Source organism: Pimephales promelas, chromosome 24 (assembly GCF_988280905.1).
Source record: "Pimephales promelas chromosome 24, fPimPro1.hap1.1, whole genome shotgun sequence".
In the NCBI taxonomy this organism is placed as follows: domain Eukaryota; kingdom Metazoa; phylum Chordata; class Actinopteri; order Cypriniformes; family Leuciscidae; genus Pimephales; species Pimephales promelas.
The window spans coordinates 5515025-5539110 of NC_142792.1; the positions used below are offsets into that span (position 1 = coordinate 5515025).

Below are 24086 nucleotides of genomic sequence, written 5' to 3' on the forward strand. Positions count from 1 at the left end.
TTAATTTTTTTCATTGAGACTGGATCTGCATTACAATTTTCCTGTTCTTGGGGGTTTTACAGTATGCGAAAGAAAGGTGTTTTCTCGTCATCAGAGAGCTCAGATGATGTTCGTACCTTAAATTACATTAGACAAATTGAATTAGAAGAAAAATGCATGTTCTCTTCAGACTCCCGTGACTCCTTGTTTCATATCTTGCCGTTAAACTTATCTTGCTCAATTTACAGAGCAGTGAATGTATGTAGTGTTTGGGTCTTTTTATTAGCTTGTTTTAACCTTTGCTTAAATATACTGTGTACTAGACATATTGAGACAAACACTGAAAAATATTAACGATTTAGGCTATAATATGATAATATTACAATAATATTATCATACAGTATTTTTCTGTCAACTAAGATGCATGATCAAAACAGTAATAATAATAATAGGCCTATACGCTTCAGTTAGGGGGCGTGGTAAGCCTATATGTGATGATATTATAATAATACTGGTATTCAGTGCTTTTCTGTCAAATCAAATACTTGGGGCCTGACCAATATTATAACAAAAGGGACAAAAGAAGAATGAAGAAGAAGAAGGACAAAATTATATTAATAGCTTTTCTGTAATAAGAAATGTTAGGGGGAGTGGTCAAAATTATAGACTATGATTTAGTGTTAAAATATAATAACACTAACATCCAGTGCTTTTGAAATCAAATCAAATACTTGGGGTCTAACCGATATATTGTTAAAACGTTAATTAATAAATTCGAATAGCTTTGCCTTCATAACAAATGTTAGTGGGCGTGGCGAATATTATAATATTAATGGAAATGTTAATATTATGCTCATATCAATATAATAATAATATTAATAATAATGGTTAATTGTAGTTTTAAGTGCCATAAATCTAATAGATCTATATTTATTTTTTATTTTCGCGTAGCCTACTTCCTGCCTGAACAAAGAAGTTTGTATACACAATCTGGTCCGGTTTAAACCCTCGTGTAAATACCATAGCATAGACAGTAGGGTATATACGGCTTCTGATTGTCGTCTCGTCTCGTCATAGTGGACACGATACGTCAGAGATCACCACGCATGTACACTCGTGCGCGCGCCTGAGTGTGTCCAGTCGGAGACCCTCTGCCCTACTTTTAATGCCCGATGGTGCTGCGCGAGGAGGATGAGGAGGCAAATACCAGAATGTCCTCGAGGATGGATGCAGCTGTTGTTGTACGTTGTTGTATAGTTCCGTTGGATAGAGTTGCGCGGATTGTGCAAATCGAGTAGATAGATAGATAGATAGATAGATAGATAGATAGATAGATAGATAGATAGATAGATAGATAGATAGATAGATAGATAGATAGATAGATAGATAGATAGATAGATAGATAGATAGATAGATAGATAGATAGATAGATAGATAGATTTATTTATTAATCTCATAGATAGATATATTTTATTCACCCCATGAGGGACATCGGAGGACACATTTGGAAGGAATTTTAAGCACCGGAGGAGAGAGAGGGGGTCCACTCAGTGCCGACCGGAGCATGATGGACCCCCTGGCCGACAGACGCGCACCTCAGGCTGAGCGCAGCAGCAGAGGAGCTGTCGGTGGGGAATCAGCGGACGATCAGGCACGAGGCTGCCGGAGAAACGCGGCGATGAGCGGCAGCGAGAGCCTGGGCAGCTTCGCCGACATGGAAGACTCGCTGGAGGATAAACTCAAAGGTCTAGCGTTCAGGAAACAGATCTCGTATAGGTAAATATGCAGTTTAATTCATGTCTCCGCGTTTGTACACAGCACTGCATATTTGTGCACGTATTTCACCACCATATGGAGCGGTAAAACATGTCAGATGGTTTGTTTGTGTTATGCGTTACTCCTTGTGTTTAACAATGCAGACCATTTGTTGTGCAAAACAACACTCACCCACCAAATAACAGAAGATGATAAATATAGATCGTGGTTTGTGCCAGGATATTTTGTTTATTAATACAATAACTAGGGGTAGAGGTCGTAAATGAATTGCTTTATGTGTGAAACGTTTTGATGCACTTCATCATGTTCATCATAATGTATATTGCCGTTTGGCCTGCTATTGATTTGCCAGCAGGATTCAATTGTGTTTTCCTCTTGCAAATGAAACCCTTAGGCAATCAGACAGGCACTTGTATTGAATTGTTTAATTGACATTTGATGTATCAAAAATGACACGAACAGAGCAATGCATAGCTCTGTCTGGTGATGCATTTGACATCCACAGAGGTAGAAAGACAGATTGCCTAAAGTCATTGGCAGAAACAGCATGCTTTGAGGGTTAGTTCAACCAAAAATTTAAATTCTGTCATTAATTACTCACCCTCTCATGTCTTTCCAAACCTGCAGTGCATAACAATAATCATCTAGTGCATTCCTTATTGGAATTGATCAGTTACTTTTGGCTTTTGCAATGGTGCTTCTCTTGTTTTGAGTGTAGACCTTGTAAAGCCGTTGAAAACATCTTAATCTAATCTTATTTTGGATGCATTGATCATGTTGGACATGATTGGTCCTTCCAGAACAGTCTAATGATTGAGACGTATCGACAGCACTGGTTTCATGCTGACACATCAGCTGATCATCATCATCATTTTGCAATGTACCTGATACCTTTTAATACCCGAAGGGCTGTAACTGATTTGAATCATGCAGAGACGTGAGAACTTGCCCGTTCTTCTCTTCTGATTTGACCTCCCCCTCCGTTTTTTCACCTGTCAGTGGAGGAGGGTCACCGCCACCACCACTTCTCCTTCAGAGCCTTAAGGTCAACCTCCTCTGTGCAGATCAATCCTCATCACAATTAAGCCCAGTCTCTGAAGAAATGATCAAAGCTGTCCTTTCTTTCTCAGGAGCGATCTATATCCATCTAATTCAGATAAGACCTCAACAAGTCCCATGAAACCCAACCACACCATCAGTAAAACAAACAAACACAAGCTAGGATGACCTAAAATGTGATGTCTTGGATAAATGTGTCTTGTTCAGCTTTTTAAGCAAAGGCTCTAAAAATGGAAGCTTTGAAGTTGCCAAAGACACAAACAGGCACTGTTTTAAAAACTAGTGAGCTGCCTTGGGGTTCACTAACTTTAATAGAACCTTATAGGGGATTTATTTGAAGTGCTCTATATGGGCAGCAACTTTGTGCTTCACACAAATAGGGTTCTTCACATGAAATGCACACACTGTTGGACTTTGCCGTAATTTTACAGTTACTTACCGCAAAAAACCCCCAGTAAAATACTGTTTATATTATTTAGGGTAAACTACTGTAATATGCACTGCATTGTGGGTATTTTTGATGAAATTTACAGTAACTTACTGGCAATTATGCTGCCAGTAAGTTGCCGCAAAAATACAATAAAATGTCTAGCAGTGCAGGAAACTCAACTCGCAATTGATTGATAATATCTGCTTGAATATTTCTTCACAAAATGCATTATCGCCCAGCTGTTGTTGGATATGTGTCAAAAACTTAGGGGTTTCCCCCACTGTTATTTACAACAGGATCTGCATTTTCATGGGTTTAAATAAAAGTTTTTTTGTTATAGCAGACAATAAAAACTATTTTCTAAATGAAAAACTTTACAGTGTTAGTGCACATCATTCAAAATGTTTTGTACATTATGTTCTGAGTCGGACGGACATTTTACATTGTACAAACTACACGTTCTGATTCTGAAATTCCTGATTTAAATATATTTTCAATCATTATCTATTATTGACTGATCTCGTTTTCATAATTTTGGCAATAGGTGAACTGTTGAACAAGTCCCTGATGTCTTATAGTGCCTATGTAGGCAGCTCACTAGGTTTTGGAACGGGGCCTCAGTGTTCTTCTCCATATTTTCCTCAATTATAGCACTTATATTAGTTTTTTGTTATCTATTGAATCATATTCAGTTTATAAAGAGGCTCTTGTGTGCGCTCTCTCTCACTGTGTAAATGAGAAACGGTGGAACATAAAAAAGAACTCATGCATTTTTAAGTGTCCTATCACAGCCCCGATTGTAGATTTATTCATGCTTGACACATTTTCACTTCGGCAGGCTGCTGAAAAGTTAAACATGCATATTTATTGCGGTCTGCTCATCATCAGAGAGTGCAAAAAACTTGTTGCGGTGTTTGTCGAGCTTCCTCCAATGTTAGACGGTTTCTCCATTCATTTACAATGCTAAACAGAATGAACTAGTGTGTACAGAAATAATATACTTCTGTAATGTCAGAAGTATATTCATTAAGTGAGGACAAAAATGTGAGTTAAATTGGATTGTGAGATGGCAGGTGTGTCTGGGGGGATGGATCTGTAAAGTAAGAGGGATTGATGATGTCATCAGAACAGAAAAGTAGTTTTAGGATCAGAACAAATTATATTTTGATGGAGGATTAGAAACATTTTAGTTTGTAATAATCTACAATTACATTATTACACTAGGGGTGTATAAATAGGGTCAGTTTGTTCATTTGAACGTTACATTTCAAATCCAGAACATTCAGTCATCACAATGATGAAGCATATTACCAGGAAGAGATGCATTGTGCCACCAGCAACGCTGCTAAATAAATGGGAATGGGTTAATATTTGATCGCTTACAAGTGTTGTGTTTTATCAGTGAAACTTTAATAAGAGCCCTTGTGCATTTAGTCATCTGTCAAGTCGTGCCAGTCCTCCTCCTCTTTGGCACTTTGCTTTATGCATTTGGATGCATTTGCACCCAATTAGGACGTAAGTTTACTGTGCTGTGTGTTATTTGCTAATTTCTAGTTGGCATTGAATCAGAGTGCGAAATGGCCGGCACACCTACTGTAAATGTTGATGTGTAGCCTAAGTGAAATTGTGTGTAAACGTAGGCTGAAATCGAGAACGAGTTGTTCCAATGCGTGACTATTTCTCATGTGAATGCACCTTTTTTGGACCTGCTGTCCTTTTGTAAATTGCGCTTCGTTGGTTGACGACCAGCTGACGTGTTTAATCTTGTAAAGGTATGCTATGTGCGTAAAAGAGGCCAGTGTCTGTCTGGTGATGTAGGGACTTGTCTCATTTCGCTGAACGCACAACCCGGGAGCCCGCATTCAACTCAATGGCGGACACAAATAAGGATTTTACATAAATGGTCATAATCTCTCCTGAAGATGGCTATCCACAGAGCGCGCGGCTTAACGCTGATAAAGCCAGTCTTTTTTAATATTTTATAGGGGTTTGTATTGCAGTCTGAGGAGATGTATTAAAGGATTGGACTTTTGAAGCTTTTCCTTATTAGGTGTATGAGTGTAAGAGGCTTTTTCCTCGGCTGTTCTATTTGGTGAAGCATCACGCCTCATAAGGGGTCAAAGCAGAAATTTAGTCCCAGGCTTTTGTCTTGTAGTAGGCCCGGGCTGCGTTTCCACTTGTTATTGTTGAATTTAAAGGACCTTTTACACCTTTTTCAAAGAATTGATGTTGTAAAAGATTAAGTTTTCATGCTTGATTTTTCAAACAACATTATTTTTATTTTTTTTATTGCAAGTTAACAAAACATAATAAATTATACAAAAATAAGAGATCAGTGAATTATGTATACATACAAAAGAGAGAAAGACGTACATGGAGTACATACAAGGTAGGCAGAACAAAAGTAAGCAAAAGAAAAGAGAAAAAAGGAAAAGAAAAACAAAGACAAAAACATGTATGCAAGTATATTGGTATGTTTTAAGCAATGGGATATTTTAGAGATTTAGATTGAAGCAATATTGAGATATTCCTGGTAGTTGTGATAGAATTGTAGTAGAAGTAGAGGCAGTATTCGTATTAATAATAATAACTATAACATAGATAAGAATAGTAGCGATAGTAGTGGTAACAGTGGCAACCAACAACATTCATGATAATAATAGCTAGTAAGAGTGGTAGAATAGCTGTGATAATGATAATAGTAATTATAATATTACAATTATCAATACATATAGATTATAAGTAATTATAATAATACATATAGATCAGTAAATAAAATTATTGTGAATATACACTATTTTCTAGGCCTGGGAGCCAAACAACATTATTTTTCATATATTATAACAGTAATGCAGCCCCTCTTTTCCCAATCTGGCAGTAACACTCTGTTTAGTCTCCCTCCTTCCAAAAAGCTGCAATGTGCTGCAATTGGTCGACTGCACCAGCGTGTTGTGATGGAGGCGTTTCAGGGGGTTCAGAAACGGTGCACACTGACATGAAGAATAACTCCCTTTGGAGTTACTTTGTGCTTAGTAACTTTCCAGACCTTTTTCAACAGCAACACTAAATAAAGTTGAAAATGTAAAGAAGCATATAGGACCCCTTTAAGAGCCTAATAATGAAATAAGTGGCTGCATTACTATATCCAGCCCACAAAATAATGTTGTAGATCATAGTGTCATGAGTGTATAACTCATGTATTTGAACATCTGAAGTAACACAAGCAATTTCTTCCATTCATTTTCCTTCAAGTGGTCCATCTCTGCTGTCCTCGGTCCTGCACCTGTAGTTCTGGCAGAGGAGCACCTGCAGACAGCCACCACATGGGAGGTGTGAGAGACTTCATCTCCACCTCCGTCTCTTCATCCATCTCCCCCGCATCAACAGGGAGTTAACACTGTCTCTCAGCATGTGTCATTCACCTGCTCTAATTCTTTCTGACAGCTCTGGTCTTTCATAAAACCTGCTATGGACACCGGTGTGTGTCTGCTGTCAGTGGTCGGGCTGTAGCATTTTTGTCTCAAAGGTTTTTTGTTTTTAAATATTAACTTATAGTATTGTTTCATTGCACAAAAATAGCAGAGAAATCAATATAAGACCAGGACACTTTGATAAGACCAGGAATCTTTGAAGATTTGTTTATGTACATTTATGTGCTGATTTTGGTGGAAAATCCATAATTATGCATATTTAAAGATGGGGAATGTGTTAAATGAGTGGATAGTGTCTCCATTCGAATGCTGCTGCTTGTATACAGGCTGTACTGGGATTACTGGGTGGCTTTTTTATCATGATGTGACAGAGTTTTATTCATGATCTGAATCCTGACGCTGAGTAATTTCACTGATTGCTGGAACAGTAATATTGGTGTGTAATCCTACCTGATAAAGTGAAGTACGGCTTTGTGCCCAACTGTTTTTATTCATTCATGTTAATGGCATATTAGAGGATTTCATGCACTTGTGTTTGCTACTGTTAGTTACCTCAGAAATGGAAATATCCACTGCGTACTGGCCAACATGCTTTAGTATTTCGTTTCTGATATAAAGTAGGCGAGAAGAATCCTGAAAAGAAATCACGGTTTCCACAATTTATTTTTCAAATAGAAAACAGGCATTTTAATTTGTAATAATATTTGATAATAATATTACTGTGAATGTAGCCTAGGTGAGCATAAGAGACTAATTTTTTTAAACAGTTGAACAGTAGTCTATATATCACAAAATAGTTGCTTTTGCATGATATTTAACAAAAAATAATGTTTTTTTAATAATAATATTTAAAATGTTTTTTGTTTTTTTATGAAAACCTATTTCTGCCTCTGAAGGAAAAAGATACATTTATATATAATTTTGTGACTTATGTCACAGTTGCTGCTTTAAATCACATAACTTTGTTTCTCACTATTCCATCCATCATTAATTCACTTGATTCATATGGATCAGTTTTTACGATCTCTTTATGAACTTTTTGAAGCGTCAAACGGTAGTCAATGGAGGGACAGTAATCTCGCAGATTTAAAAAATCTTACTAAATGAGCCATTGCTGGCTTCCATGGCAACATGCATTGTTTTTTGCCAACTGGCAACCAAGGGTGTTGAAATACTATTGGGTAAATTGGCAGTGGGCGGGATCACACAGACCAAAAGAAGAACAGAACAAACATATTATGCTATTTTTGTGCTTTAGTACAGTGAAAAAAAAATGAATGCATACAGCATCTTTAAGTATCTTGGGATCTTGTTCACGAGTGAGAGTAAGTCGGAGAATCAGACTATTGCAACATTATTTCTCATAATTGCAACTTTATTCCATACAATTTAGACTTTTTATCTCACAATCACAACTTAATTTCATATTTTAAACTCTATCTCACAATTACCTGTCTTATCCAATGCTCTCAAGTGAAAATATTGCAGTCCTGCCACTAATGGAAACAATAAAGACGCAGAGGTCAGTGATAGAGACCTCGTGCCCGGGAAAGGTTGTAAATATTGTGGCTGCACGTGCAGCTCATTTGCATTCGCTCTCTGGCTGCACACATTATCTTTACACCACAATTAGCTCATTCTGCCTCTCTTCTGCTCTTTTTCTGTGTAATGCACTCTGCTCGCTAATAATAACTCGCCATATATCTCTCGCCAGCTGTGGTCTGGGAGGTTGTGTGTGTGTGGGTTCAGCCCTTTATGCACTGATAGCACAGGGTTACGGCAGCCCAGGCCTCATTTAGCAAATGATTAATTCAATTAAGCAGCAAGGACCTCAGGTGGAAAAGAAAAACCAGGAGGCCCCTCATGCCCCCGAAGCCCTCAATACACGGCTCTCCAAGAGGTGGAACAGAGGAGATCCGGCCCCGCTTTTACTGCACTAATGGAGGATCCAAGGTCCTGACACACATTAGCGTTGCATTCAGACTGCTGTTTTCAGCACACAACACAACGTTTACCTGATCATTAGCAGGAGAGCCATCTGCCACCGTTGCTCTGTGTTCAGAGACTGGCTTTTTGGGACATGTAGGGATTGGCGTATAGATTTAAATGGCACAGGTCACAGTAACAACTATTGTCTGAACAGAAAACTCAGTGAGCTGCATGTCATGGATGTGGTTTTTTTTACATGAATGAGAGATGTTTATTTACATTCCACATGGTTTTTAAAATGTCGAAGGGTTAATTTTCAATTCAAAATTGTGGTTTAGGACATCCATCATCCAATCATTGCAACATGACATGACTTTTGCGTAAGCAAGCATACACGCCACTTTCAAGTCAAGTGGTGTGTTATCTATACGCATTTTTTGAGCGAAATTTGGTTCTTAACAAACTTTTCTTTTGGTATCTCAATTTTGAAGGCACTTCATGGTTTAATTTCAAAGTTATCGGGATCTCGATATGGTTTCAAGAATAAATAGTTAAATTGTACACAATAGTTGACACCCAGCTGTGATTGATCATTTTACCTGTTAGTCCACGCTCACTTGCTTTCTAACTGGGTTCTTGTCCAGAATAATCTTCAAAGTAGATCAGACTTTATCGAATAGTGAAAATGATACTAAATATTCCTGTTCTTCTGGAGACGCTAGTATAAAGTGGACTTTTGGGACTCGTATTCCAATCAAGCAGTTTCTGTAGGTGTGTGGTCCACCGGAGTTCACCTCAGCCCTGAGCTTTGCTCTTTATGGCGGGGCTATTTTCAGAGATGGATGGGTCAGATAGGGGAGAGATGCGTGCTTCCGATGCCTCCCCCGCACCCTGCGCCAAACGCCGAGGTTAATTATGGAGGTGTCAGCAGCCAGAGGAGGAGAACAGAGAGAAGATAAAGCTAGAGGAGGTTTATGTACAGGCAGGAGTGGGTTTCAACACTCCCACATACTCTGCCAGTGATGCTCTTAATCTCTCACACTCACACAAAAGCATCACCGTCACAGTTATATGTAATTATACAGCCCGATCCCACACGCTCCCACTCGCCGGGCCACAGAGCGCGCACGACGCGGTATAGTTACGTTAGCATATATCTATAACATGAGAGAACATCGCATTCAGTAGAGAGCTCACCCACCTCCTGTAAATCTTGATAGGTTTGAATCATTTCCGTGAATCAGTTCAAACTCTCACGATCAATTAAATGATTTGTTTGCATGGTTACTCAAACATGTTTAGGGAAGTACTGTGTGGCATTTTTCATACATATATATATATACACACTGCATATATATTTTAGTAAATAACAAATGTAAGTAAAAATCACTGTTTGTTCATTTGAAAGTTTATATCTGTGCATTGAAATGCAAATAATGAATTTTGTTAATTGGGTGATGAAAATGTGGAAAATATTACAGATTTTAGTTCTTGCATTAAACATGTAATTGGCATCTCATTGGCTTTTTGGTTGAAATTATTTTTCCTCTAATATCTTTTAAGTCATTATGCAAATACTTTTTTTTGCATGTTGCTGATGCTTTATCCAAAGTGACTTTTAAAATACCGTTTATGTGCATGCATTCCAGGAGAATTGAGTCCTTGACCTAGGTGTGTTGATAGCACCAAATACTGAATATGTATTATATATATATATATATACAGTATATATAAATATATATATATATATATATATAGAATATCGTCCAATTATCGAGAAATAACTAAAATGATGTTGCTTAGCCATACTGTAGTAGACCTATGTGGTGTTGTTGTTACTAAACTCTGAGGGGACCGAAACTGCCTTGGTTTCCTGTGATTGTTGTTGGCCAAAAGGCAGACTTAAATGTGTGTGTATGTGTGTGTGTGTTTGTGAGGTCACAGACAGTCAAGGGAAGGACACAGAAACTGCAGGGGGTCTGGACCTCTCCCTCAAAACACCGGGAAATGTGTCACAGCTGTTTCTGTTGTGCCGCAAAGCAGTTCGAACAACACATTTTACATGCTAGAGCAAACTGTGCCCATCACACAGTATTATTTAGTCTGCAATGAATGTCAGCATCAGATATAAATATCACTGTTATTTACAGCTTTAATAAAGAGCTACTGTGCGTTCGGTTTACCCGTAAGGTTTTTCTTTGATGTTAAAGTATAATGAATCCATTCATCTGCAGGAATGATTTGCACTGTCTGCATCTAGACAAGCATCGCTATTACTATTGTTCACATGTGATTTGAACAAGCTTCTAACCATAAGTATTAGTCATTTGAGCGTGCTGTTACTTTTCTAACTGATCATGCTTACAACATTTGTCTGGTGAATGATAACCTGGTGAAAAAGTCCCATAGAGTTACACTGAAGAAGGGACCTGAGCCATATCAAGAGAAGAGAATGTCATAGTGACTTTTGGGTGAGCTTGTTTGACTGAACCAAGATAAAAAATACTCGGCACCGTAGCAATGCAATAAAATACGATAGAGAGTTTTGGCACCACTTTTTACTGTACAATCTATTTGACTTTTATATCTTCAGTCAATTGAGTGACTGAATTCAGTTCTTTTTTAAAGAATCACCCTTTTTCTTTTCCCCTCTTGAGTCTTTCAGTGAGTTGGAGCAATATAAAATGTGTGGCAGGAAGATGGTGTCGCTACACATGAGGATCTTTAACAGGAGAAAGTGTCAGAAAGCAGGAGAGACTGAAACGAATAGAGCGAGAGGCGATTGCCCAGGAGCACTTGGATCCGCGTGAACGGCACTCGCCAAAGCCAAACCACCCACGGCCTCTGCACCCGCTGCACTACAAAAATCACTCTCTTGAACAGTATTTCTGTCCCGCTTTCCAGTAGAAATATCCAAACATTCTTTAAAAAATACTTTTTTTAGGCAAAATTGTGAGCTAATCAGACTGAAAGAGACGAGAGGAGAAAAGATGTGGGGGAGGGAGATGAATGTAGGACAGAGGGATGGAGGGGGAGAGTGTGTGTGCTCCTTCATGTGGTGAAGGACGGGGTGCATGTGGCCCACAGCAGCTGGTCTGCCGGGAGAAACCGAAGTTTGACCCTGACGAGAAGGGTAGGGAGAGAGAACGATGAGACATAGATAAAGTGTGAGTTAAGGCCGACGGTCAGCCGTCTGGGCAGTGTCGGGCTGTTTTTGAGCGTCGTTTTGTCCGACACACAGTCGACGAGAGGCAACAACACAGTCAAGATTCATCGCCGCTAACTCTTTGACGTCGGCTTGATGTGTGGCGTTGTAGTCTTGCATCTGCATAAAAGGACACAAATGCAAGTGCAAGTTACGTTCTCAGCTAAATAAAATGTGTAACTTCCATTGTGTATGTGCTCTTCTAGTAACAACGCCTTGAAACACTGTTAACTAAAACACAAAGAATTCACAACATGCTATAGTGTTCTCATTATAATGTTATGTATGCAGATTGGTGCTGCACATCTCGCACTTAACTGTATTTTCATCTACTTTATCAAGTGATTCCAGACAGCCTACCCTTGAAAAAAATACACACTGCTGGATAATTAGGGTAATCATCAATGTTTCTAAAAAAGAAATATCTAAAATGACTGTCTCTAATAACCCAATCACTGTCAATCTCAATAATGTAGGCATTCCTGTTTGAGCTGACGAGTGAATGAACACTGGTAAACTGAAGCGCTTTACTAGCGAAACTCAACCAAATGCATGCTACATGAGATTAATCAGATGTGCGCTATACAAAATAAAAGTAATAGTACAATTTTCATGCACAAAAAGACGCGAATGCGCACGTGAACTTGACCGTTTTTAAAACACCCGTTGTGGATGCCCTCTCCCGTAACAATAACGCTGGCACGGGCAACTCAAGCACAACGAAATTACAATGTTCTATTACAATAGTGTTCTCATTATAATGTTATTATGTGTAAGGAAGATGGTGCTGCACATTTTGCACTTAACTGTATTTTCATGATCAAAGTGATTCATGTGCAAACCCATAGTTTCACTTAATTTTCCCGGTCTGGACGGCATGCTGTCCTACCGTTATTACTGCTTCAATAACAATTCAGAAAAAAAAAGTAGTCACGGTGAAAGATCGTTACTGTCACGTCCGATTATTCGAGTACTCGAGTACTCGTACACATCTCTACTGTGTAGACCTGAGAAGATATTGAGAGATAAATAGAGACTGTTGAAGATTGTTCATGTCTCCTCTTTGAAAACATGCCCTATATATTTATATTTATATATGTTTGTAGAGTAAGGAAAAAGGGACCGAGAGAAAGACTGAGGAACAGACTGCCACATGGCTATGAGACAAGGACATCCAAACACTCTGCCCTCCCTCATGTGTGAGAAGAATACATGAGGGAAGGCAGAGCAGAGACAGGACGGCAGAATGATATGGGATGACAGTTATTAGTGGACTGTGGAGGGAATGTGTGTGTCGCAGTTTGAGGCTAGGAGGTGATGGATATAAATATCTGAGCACTGTTGTTTGGGGAGTTCAAGCGGGAAAAGCCCAGGCTTCCTGTCTGACCGCTGTACCAGCAGGATGGGAGTTCTTTTACACATTTTATACACAATACTCTCAATGCATGTTGACTTTCAATGCATGTTAATTGAAACGTTCTAAACGATTATGGGACTAAACAATGAATGCTTTGGGAAACAGATGCATGATTTAAACACTAGAAAGCTACTCGTTCCAAACATTCTAGATTGGTCATACTGTTTTAACAACTATACATGCGCAGATACAAACACTTGATGCTGTCAGTGAACAATTAGTCTGGATTTTGCATGGATTTTTATCATGCATTTCATCTCTGTTATCAGAAAGGGCTTAAATCGCAAAGGCTTAATTTAGCTGAATCACTGAAAATGATTTATCTGTCAGTGAATCAGGCTTGCTGAGCTTTTCTATCACCAGCTCCACCACAGATGTTATCTGGGATTCCAAGAGCGAGCGAACGTGGCGTCCCGAGAAGGAAAGCAGTGAAGTTTGTTCTGTATGTGAGAAAATGTCATCATGTGAAGTACCCAGTGCAGATTGCAGTGCCATCTGATCTTACTATTATTCTAGGAGACCGTATCAGTGAAGAGCTTGAGAGGAGATGTAAAACCTGTAAAGAAAAAAGGTAGATTTTTTTAGGTTTTTAATCTTATTCCCAAAAAAACTTTATATATTATACACATTATATAAAAAGTAGGGCTGTCAAAGGATTAATCGCGATTAATCGCATCCAAAATAAAAGTTTGTGTTTACATAATATATGTGGGTGCACTGTGTATAATTATTTTATATATATAAATACACACACATGCTTGTATATATTTAAGAAATATTTTCATGTACATACTGTATATAGATTTATATATAATTTATATTATGTATAAATATAAATATTTTATATATAAATAATATTTTTTTTCTTAAATATACATGTGTGTGTATTTATACTGTATATATACAAAATAATTATACACAGTGCACCCACATATATTATGTAAACCCAAACGTTTATTTTGGATGCGATTAATCGCGATTAATCGTTTGACAGCCCTAATAAAAATATTTAATTGTGTGTATTTAGAATACATGAAACGCTAGCTGTGAAATTGACATTAACAAGCCCATTGCCCATTTTATAAATAAAAAACCTCTAGAGATTATTTATATAATATTATCATTTTAAATATGATGTATGTATATGCACTTTTTGGTCATTTTTTAGTAAATAAACTAGTGAGAGTGTAAGAAATTTATTTTTTACACTTTTGGTCCACCAGGTCAAAATTGTCAACAGGTGAAGAAACCTCCATGTATGATTGGATCTTCCCATGGAATATGTCCACCTACCACTTCTATTTCTTCCCCGGTCCGACCCGGTCACAAGTGTGATGTATGTGCTGAGTTTGCGTGTGTGTGTTTGTGTGTAGTTTTCCTGCCATTGTCAGTAGGTGTGTGTCAGGCTGCAGTGACAGAGCTCAGGGGCAAATGAGAGAAATGTGTCTCCATCCGGCACACACATCCACACAGAGTCACACTAACAACGTCACGGACACACACATACAAAAAGACCCTGACCTTAGGGAATTCAGACCCAACACATACAAACTGAATGACTAATACCCTGACCACACATTTATTCAGGAAACATTAAAGTAAATGCAGTAGTTTAGAAACTGCATCCGTGCCTTGGGACAGAGTAAGCAGCCAAAGCAGTCATAGTAGCATAAAGAGTCTGAAAATGTTTATTTCTCTCCTGAATTGCAGCAGGTATCATGTATTTTGAGAAAATTTGAGGACCATAGGTTCTAGGAACCATTGTAGTCGTTGTAGATTGTAGACCCAGAATTAGTAGACGCTTTTATGGTCCAAACTGTCTAGCAGTACACTATTGCAAGGACAAAGTCCTTAGTTGCGGCTAGAAAGAAGTTATCCCCGGTGGGATTCCTAACGCTTTTATGGATATGGAATGTATGGAACATCCCAAATCTGTCACATATGTATAAGAAGACTCGTGGGATGCCTGTGTACTAGTAATTTGATTAACTGATCATGTCCTTAAAATGAAGTGCTGTTAATGTGTTGTGTGATGTTCTTATCTGGAACACTCTGTATTGCCTCTTGATACATTCTTGTGTTGTTCTGTTCATCACGTTCTTATCAGGACGCTGCTGGCTTCCGATAAAAGCATGAAGATTGAATTAGCGCTAATCACCGATCTGCCCAAGATTCCTCTCAGTCTTGGGGTCTCACGGGAGCTCTGCGTACTCGTCGATTTTGTTACACTTATTACCTTTGGCTCATCTTTCGCTCGCCTGCGCTTCAGCCCCCAGTGCAGAGTCTCAGATCTTAATCTCTAGAGCGAGAGGGAGGCATGAGAAAAAGGTCCGTGGCAAGGACATCCTGCTCTGATGAAAACGAGGAGAGGAAGAAGGATTGTGTTGTGGAGCGCCAGTAGCCTTGAGGAAGTTGGTAATCATAAGGCTCAGAGAAGCTGTCCTTCAAGTGCATGTTCGCCAGGGCCCCGCGGGCAGGTAGAATCGCAGAGAGCACACTGACCCAGTTATAGAGTTTCAAGCAGAGACTGAGCAAAGCAGAAGTAGAGAGTAAAAGGAAAGTGAAAAGATCAGAGATACTTCCCGCAAGCAATTCCAAAAGATCACTTCCAGATTATTCATTGTCTTCACGTTACTTGGTTGACAAGATGTAGACAAGGATCATTCCTTTTCACTCTTTCACAATCACTAGTCACAACTTGCTGATGCACGTCACTCACCAGGCACTAACTGAACAACATAGATGCATGACTATCAGACTCCTCACTAAAACTTTGCATCATCAAAGTGTGAGATCACCAAATGAAGTCACATCCTGTAGAGTCACTCAATCAGTCTGCTTAGACTGACGGATCCATGGATAAAGTGTCCCATTGTAACAGATTGCCCATAGATTGTCTTCCAGAAGGTCACCTTGGCTTACATAACAGACCTTAAAATAGCTCAAAGTGCTAGACGTGGGGCTGACCTTGTGGTTTGGTTCTCTGGGGGTAACGATGGCAATGATGATTGTGAGAGATTCTTGTCTGTCTCTGGTGACAGGACAGGATCTGACACCCATACACACCCCCCGGTTCTCAGGTATCCTCCGTCAGGTCTCAGCTATCTGACGGCCTGATGATCTCAGCGCTACACTGGGAGCGGGAGGCTGCACGATTGGGTGTGCTTGGGCGCTAGCAGGCAGCCATGTGTAACAGTGATGTTAGCCTACCTTGCACCGGTGGAAGTGAGCCTTCTACTTGCCCAACATCGGATGCTGCTGGAGAAGAGGTAGAAAGCACACCGGTTGTTCGGAAAGGGGGACACAGATTGAAAAGGCAAAATGGAAGGATGATCAGGGCCCAGAAGACAGTAGAGGAGAACCGAGTATGTGGGAAAGGGCGGAAGCGGAAGGTGACCTGGTATCACAGGCTTCTGGGCTACAGGTTAGTGACATTAAAGGGATACTCCACTTTTTTTTATTTGGAAATATGCTCATTTTACAACTCCCCCAGAGTTAAACTGTTGGGTTTTACCGTTTTCGAATCCATTCAGCTGATTTTCTGATGTTTAAAAGAATATCAGTAACCCGACCGTTTCTGGTCTCATTGGACAAAAACTCCTATTTCCGCCTATTTCCAAAAAAAGTGTATCCCATTAACAGTAGTGTCTTCTCTATCTATTTCGACCAGGTGTTGCTACATATCATTTTAACTCCACACTTTTACTTATACTGACTGAGATCGAGAGTGGGCGGCGCGGAGAGATGATACCATAGCTGTGTACGTGGGTTGACACCTGACTTAAAGTGTGGAGGGAGTTTTCAACCCACACACAACTACAAAACCTAATTGGCCTAGACAATGGGAATCGAAAAAGAGATTATGATGCTGACAACAAGATTTTAGACTTAAATACACCAACGGTGGCGTGTGTTGGACTGTTGCCATGACTACACAGGAGGGATGATATTACCGCAGGGTGTCGTGGGAGGGAGGGAGAGTCAGTGGCCACTAAATTGAGCACGCATCCCCTACGTTTGCACATGTGAACCCTCTGTCCATCCCTTCATATGTGCCTCTTGGATAAACAGGAGCTTGCATGGCAAATTAATACAGGCCGATGATAAATGTCACATCCATCTGAAATCTCTCGGTGAAGCCAGACCTCTGTCAGAGCCTGTTTTAGTAGAACTAATTCCATTATAGCAGTCTCACTGATTGCTCTTCCTGTCTGTTTCCACCGGCTCTGGTCGGCATGTGGCGTATCCTTTATCTCAAATTGTGTTCCTTTCTGCCTGCGTTCCATGCACTCAGTTGATTACTTTCTAGTGATATGTTCTGCTGTTGGCGAGATGACACTGTGTTTACCCAGAACTGATTATACACCCTAATGTAAGGTGTCTTTAAACAGTGGACATCGATGATTGATTTGCTTAATGCCATGGAGTAATATTAAACAGAAATGCGTTACTCATTTACCTGACTGCAATGGGAAAGAGGATTAGGAGGAGGTCTCAACCTCTTCCTCTAGCGCAATCTCTTGACCATTCAACATTTAACTTGTTCGCAGGCACACATGTTTGCTTGCTGCACCTGAAGCATGACAATAATAATTCAGTAGTCACGTTGTTTTCTTCTCTGTCCTTTACCCTCACAATAGCCTTTTTTTTCAGATGCATGTGTTATCTTATCCCAGAAGAACATTTGGTTGCTCATAAGTCGCTCTGGAGGAAGTGTCAGGAAGTGTCATCTCTTCTGAAAACCTATAATTATTTTTTTTCTCTACTTAAGTCTCCATTGTAGCACATTGAGCAATTTAGCATTTTTGTTTCTGTCTTACATTTGTTTATATCTATTTGTTCCTTGCCTTCACCACGTTTTATCACAGTGTCATGTTTTCAACACACATGTCGCCCGACAGTGTCTCTATTTTTAGCTTGGAGGGTAAAGGTGTGTCATCCTGTGGCCCCAGCTCGCTTTACAAAAGAGCTCGTAACTGGACTCTCGCTTGTGTTCTTTCTGAACGGGATAATTTTAGATGAGGACTTGAAACTTTCAGCAGGGTGTCAGGTGTACGTCCCACCTTTTCCTCGTCCGTTGTTCTCTTCACCCCCTGCCTCCATTGCTTGTGTCGTGAGCGTGTGTGAAATTATACACAGAGTGTGGGGTCACTTTCAACCTTCGCTTCAAAAGGGACAGCCATATGGCACTGTGTTTACTATGTTAAATACTGAGCCTTTTGGAGGAAGATCAGGTTGCATGAGTTTTTGAGGAAGGAATCTTGAGTTTTAGCAAGTTCAGTTACACGCTTAAATATGCACAACAGGTGGACTTGCAAATAACAGCTGGGGATATGAAACATGTTCACTTTTAATTAACTTGATTTTGCTAATATTTGTCTATGTATGTGTGGCCATAGTATACTATACGCTTCCTTTTTGTGTTTGTACAGGCAGTTTGTTTTGTCTAAAAATGTGATTTTAAAATATCTCATATTGCTTGTATAAATGCCACTTATAGATGGTTTTATAGTAATGTGACACTATTTTTTGAATAAACACATTCATAAATGCCTGAAATGCCAAATATTCTACCATTCTTTGTCTTCTTGGTCCATATGCTGGTAAACCTTATTTCCAAACTAAAATGATTCCTTGTCAACTCAACCAGTGGTCCCTGGCTATTTTTTTTGTGTGATTTTGGTCATTCTTTTCTGGTGAAAGAACAGTCATGCAAATTTAACAATATGTATGGCACTTAGACAGGATTGAAACAAGATACATTTCTAGTTTCAACATCATTTGTTCTGTTTTTGATCACTGAAAATTTGTAATATTGACCAATTTCCTCATAGAGCGACAATGAAATCACATATCTCTGGAAATAAACTCTATTGTGCTGTAAGAATTAAAAGATACCAAAATAAAAGTTTGTTAACCAAAATATAAAAGAATATTAAGAGTTATTTATGCTTCTGGATTTACAGACATGCAAACTTTAAGCAAAAAACACTTTTGTGTTGAAAGTGCTTTTTCACATTTTTGAACTGTCACCATTGACAGATGATGCAACAGATTTTACTAATAGACCTTCCAAAATAATTATTCTGTCATCTAAAGTAATTTTTTACCAGCCTGTAATTTGGCTCCAAATCTCAGGTGAAAATTGTCATTTTGAAAATTCAGAAAAAAAAAATTATGAACAAAATCAAAAATTTAAGCCGGGGAAGTTTCAGAAATTTGGTTGGGAAGGAATTTCCCAAACATATTTTATTTTATATTTATTGTCTTTATTTTTAATTAGCATTTTTCTCAGTGTGGGTCTTTTTTGCGGGCCATCCTACTATAGATAATAGATATGAGTTTAGTTGATGAATCTGTGATACTAGCATGTGATGAGGCCAGTTCTGTGGAAGAATGACAGACAGAGGATGTGATTGCGCATTACTGACTCATTCAAGCCCCTTGCTGAGACACACACACTTACGTCGTGTCTAAAAACAGTCTTTTCTGCCTATTTCATACCATATGAGGCAGAGGCTGTCTTTGCATGCAGGGAATTATGGGAACTTCCTGGCCAAGCAGACTGGTTAACAGATTGGTCTGGATCATTTTGATACTGGCACAAGGTAGACGGCCGTCTCCTGTTGTGTGTGTGTTTTGTAGAGTGTCCCCACTTTAAATCCACAATGACTAGTCCTTTTATGTGCAACAGCAAGAAGCTAATCCCAGATGTCAAAACCTTCAGCTCAGCAAGGTCTCATTAGTTTCTCCTGAATGCGTTTACTCAGTCTTGTGCTGAAGCTATTTGTGGTCATTCTGTTACGCAGGAAAGCCATCTCGCGGTCGGGCCTCCAGCATTTGGGTCCAGCACAGAATCCCTTCACTGCCCTAAACAACGGACCAGCCAAGGAACTCCGCAACACTGTGGACTGGAGCGTAAGTGTCCTTCATCTGTCTTTCACTAGGAATGTCTATCCAACTGCTAACCGGTGCGAAAGTTCCTATTGTGATGAGTTTGGTACAAGCAAGTGGCACTAGTTTACAATGTTGCATACTTTTCCCCTCAAAATACAAGCCGATATATATATATATATATATATATATATATATATATATATATATATATATAATACAGTACATGCCATTCTAAGACTAAAGCCCTAATGTTTGTGTCAAGGATTTTTTTCTTAGTTTAGACAATATCAGCATATTTGGACTGGTGGGTGCTGTTTGACATGGGTGGGTCCCACAAAGACGGTTGGCATGGCAAAAGAGAGACTCGTTAATCCAGGTGCTGTGTGTACAGATGGAGACTGCTGAGGGGGCGGAGCCCAGCGGGACACTTCCTGTGCGTCTTTGCTGGCTTTTCCTTCCCCTCTAGTTCCCGACGTGACCAGCGCAGCAGCCATCAAACATTAATGCGCCTTCCTAAAACTGCTAAGTCTGTACACAAGGCATCGCTAATTGAAGCCTCACAATGTGTGTGATTTGAATGCAGGAACATACATTGAATGTTTTTGTATTTAAATGCTCATATTGTTTGCATAGGCTACGTCATGTCAAGTTAAGTCACATTTATTTATATAGCCTAGTGCTTTATAGATATGTACTTACTGTAAGGTTAGGATCAGGTTTGGTTTAGTTGCACGTAATTAGCAATTACAGTTATTAAACAAATACAGTTTCAGCTGTAAAGACAATACTGTCATTATCAATTTAGTTATGTTGCGAAGTGTAAAGCAGCTCCACAGAAGATAGTGTCAAAAATAGTGCAGAGTTCATCATAAAACATGCTAAATTCAGGAGATGGTGAGGAGATTTTAATTCTAGAGAGCATTTGATCAATGTTTTTGGTTTGTTTTCCTGGAAGAGTAACAAATGCGTAGGCTAATTAGCATTAGCATGCAGATGTAAGCTTCAAAGCTTATAGACACGGACTGACAGCTGCAAAACTTGATTTTATCTGCACAGGAGAACGCAGTGAACGGTGATCACCTGTGGCTGGAGACGAACTGCTCCGGGGATCTCTGCTACCTGGGCGAAGAGACGTGCTTGGTCAAGATTGCAGTGAGTATTAAATGGTTTAACAGGTTACAAAACATGATGAAATGAACTAAAGAGAAGTCAGACAGTTGCTGTATTTGGAGGGCTAGCTGAAAGCAGGGAAGAGAGTGTCATTAGAGCATTTTAGCAGTGACATTTTCTTTCATGAGATAATGTGAGGCTGGTGTGTATTGAAAGGAAGAGGCAGCTATTAGTCTGAGAATGTTCAGCAGGTAAAAGGATTTTGTTAGGCTTTTGTTAAAGCACGACGCTGCGCTCTGATGTTTTCAAGAGCCGTAGCAACTCCATTATTGCCACTTCAAGTGGTTGGCAAAATCCTTCGTTGCCTCAGAGGAAACAAGCTTTTCACAGCTGAAGATAGATGAGAGTGCAGTGAGAACATATTCCTTATACAATTGAATCATAAGATGCATCAGGCTATTGCTCTATGACAAGCTGTTGTGTGTTTTGTGCTGTTCGGTTCTCTTTAAGAAGTCGGCTCCCCGGAGGAAGTGTGCAGCCTGTAAGATCGTGGTCCACACGGCGTGTATTGAGGAGCTGGACAAGGTGAGCAGAGGCAGAAATATCCGTTTCATTCTCACACACGTCATAAACACGCCCTCCACAGATGAACGCTGACGTTTGTCTCTTCAAACAGACATCAGGAGGATAATGAAATGGGATGAGATGGTATAATCTAGATATTGCGGTTATGGTTTTTAGGATCAGGAGATGTGGCTCCCTGCTGTTGCCATGTTCAAATATAGACCATTTTGCAAGATGTAAACAACACTGGTCCAGAAGCACTTCCTGTTTCAGTTTTTTAACACTACATAAAAGCTGGGCTAAAATACAACCAACAGAACATATAAAACTGAACCAGAAAGTTAAACAATCATCTTTAAGATGTTTTCTTTACATGTGAAATAAAAAAAAAACAGTTACAAACTGAAACAGGAAGTGTTTCTGGACTAGTGTTGTTTACATCTTGCAAAATGGTCTATAGTTATCCATGCAATTGAGTGAATAGATGTGAAAGAATATCAAGGTCACATTATACATCACAATCTATTTATGGAAAATTTTTATATTTTACTATGTGGTTATGTCTATTTTTGGTTCATTTATTAAATTAAATATTTTAGAAGTTCTTTAGGACTAATAGTTCAGACTTTGGTATTTATTTAAAAAAAAGAATATATATATTGTGTGTGTGGGCCGGGATACAGTATAGAGTATGTAATTTCAGACGCTGCCTATCTCCATAGCTACACATTGTGTAATTTAACTAAATGATCCTATAAATCTGTCTTTCATTGTCTCTCCCTCACAGATCAACTTCCGTTGCAAACCCACCTTCAGAGAGGGCGGCTCTCGATGCCTTAGAGATGTGAGTCCACTTCTAGAACACATGACTTTGTTCATCACTGAAGTTGCTTTGGCGTATACTTATTGTACTTATTGTATACTTATGGCAGAATGAACCCTTGTTGGCACGTTTACATGTGACCCGTTGTGTCTGTTTGCGACAGCAGAACGCTTTGAGACATCACTGGGTGCACCGCCGACGGCAAGAGGGGAAGTGTCGTCAGTGCGGCAAAGTATGTCACAGCGTCAGGTTATAGTGAAGGAGGGCGGCAGATTTTTTCTTTGCAAAAGTCAAGTATGTTATTTATGCTATCCTTCACTTTGATTGTAGAGTTTCCCGCAGAAGTTCTTCCACAGTAAGGAGATCGTGGCCATCAGCTGCTCCTGGTGCAAGCTGGCAGTGAGTGTCGTGTCTGTGTTTTACTCATAAAACCTCACTCGTTTATGCGATCCAGACTTGTTCCATCTCTTTCCCTGTTTGTCTATCACAGTTCCACAATAAGGTCACATGCTTCATGCTCCATCAGATCGAGGAGCCCTGCTCACTGGGAGCTCACGCCGGGGTCATCGTACCGCCTTCCTGGATCATCAAAGTCAGGAAACCGCAGGTTCGTTTTTATCAGCACTTCATAGAGTGAGGTTTATGTAGGAGACGCTAATGCAAAGTGACACTAGACTTGAAGCTGGGCTGTATGCACTTGTCTACTTCTGCTGATCATCTTCAGCTTAAATATGCTTTGATACTGCGAGATTTTATATCAGAAACTTCTATACTGATTTTATATGGAGCTTCTTTCATTGTTTCCTACACCTTCAACCTCACAGTTTATCTGTTGCATTGAATTGATCAAAAACTGAACCATCATGTCAACAGTCATAGCAGAAATTTAGAGCACACCCACTCTGATGACACAGTCAGCTATGATTGGTGGATTTACTGTATGTATTGATGGGAAATGTTTTTGAAGTGTGGCATCATGTTACTGCCACTTTCAATTCAGGAGTTGCTAAAAGGGAAGTTGCTTGCTTGTACACAAACTGTTGTTGAAATAGTTCAACCAAGGACAGTCATCCTCTAACACTTTACACTTCAAATTGAATTAATTTATTACTTAAAAATGAACAATATTTAATTAGTAAACTATATTACTTAAGAATTAACGGCATTTACTCATTTTCAATTTGTGGGAATTGGAATTCAATGGGAATTAAAATTACACTTAAATTTTCTATTAAAATACATTTTTAAAATCTAAAGTCGTACTTGTTAACATTTGTTAATCTAATGGGAACTAACATGAACAACTAATGTTAACGAAGAATAATAAATGCTTAAAAATATATTTGTCTCATTGTTAGTTCATGTTAGCTAATGCTAACTGTTAGCATATGAGACCTTATTGTAACGTTACCCCTCGTGTTGTTCTGAAACCATATGACTTTTTATTCTGTTAAATAAAATAATGT

At 39.1% G+C, this 24086-nt stretch overlaps 1 protein-coding gene across 8 annotated transcripts in view; it reads left to right on the forward strand.

The window, feature by feature from the left end:
* The first annotated feature begins 1015 nt into the window (after positions 1-1015).
* Positions 1016-24086, forward strand: part of dgki (diacylglycerol kinase, iota) — a 37176-nt gene continuing 14105 nt past the window's right edge. For 2 of the 8 annotated variants that reach the window (XM_039667682.2, XM_039667686.2), the window contains exons 1-8: positions 1017-1755; positions 20036-20144; positions 21180-21275; positions 21744-21818; positions 22585-22641; positions 22730-22852; positions 22951-23019; positions 23111-23227. In XM_039667682.2, the coding sequence (XP_039523616.1) occupies positions 1544-1755; positions 20036-20144; positions 21180-21275; positions 21744-21818; positions 22585-22641; positions 22730-22852; positions 22951-23019; positions 23111-23227 (858 nt within the window). In that variant the 5' untranslated portion in view covers positions 1017-1543. Of the gene's footprint in view, positions 1756-20035; positions 20145-21179; positions 21276-21727; positions 21819-22584; positions 22642-22729; positions 22853-22950; positions 23020-23110; positions 23228-24086 lie in introns of those variants that run through there. The other 6 variants (XM_039667684.2, XM_039667687.2, XM_039667685.2 and 3 more) reach the window with 4 other exon arrangements.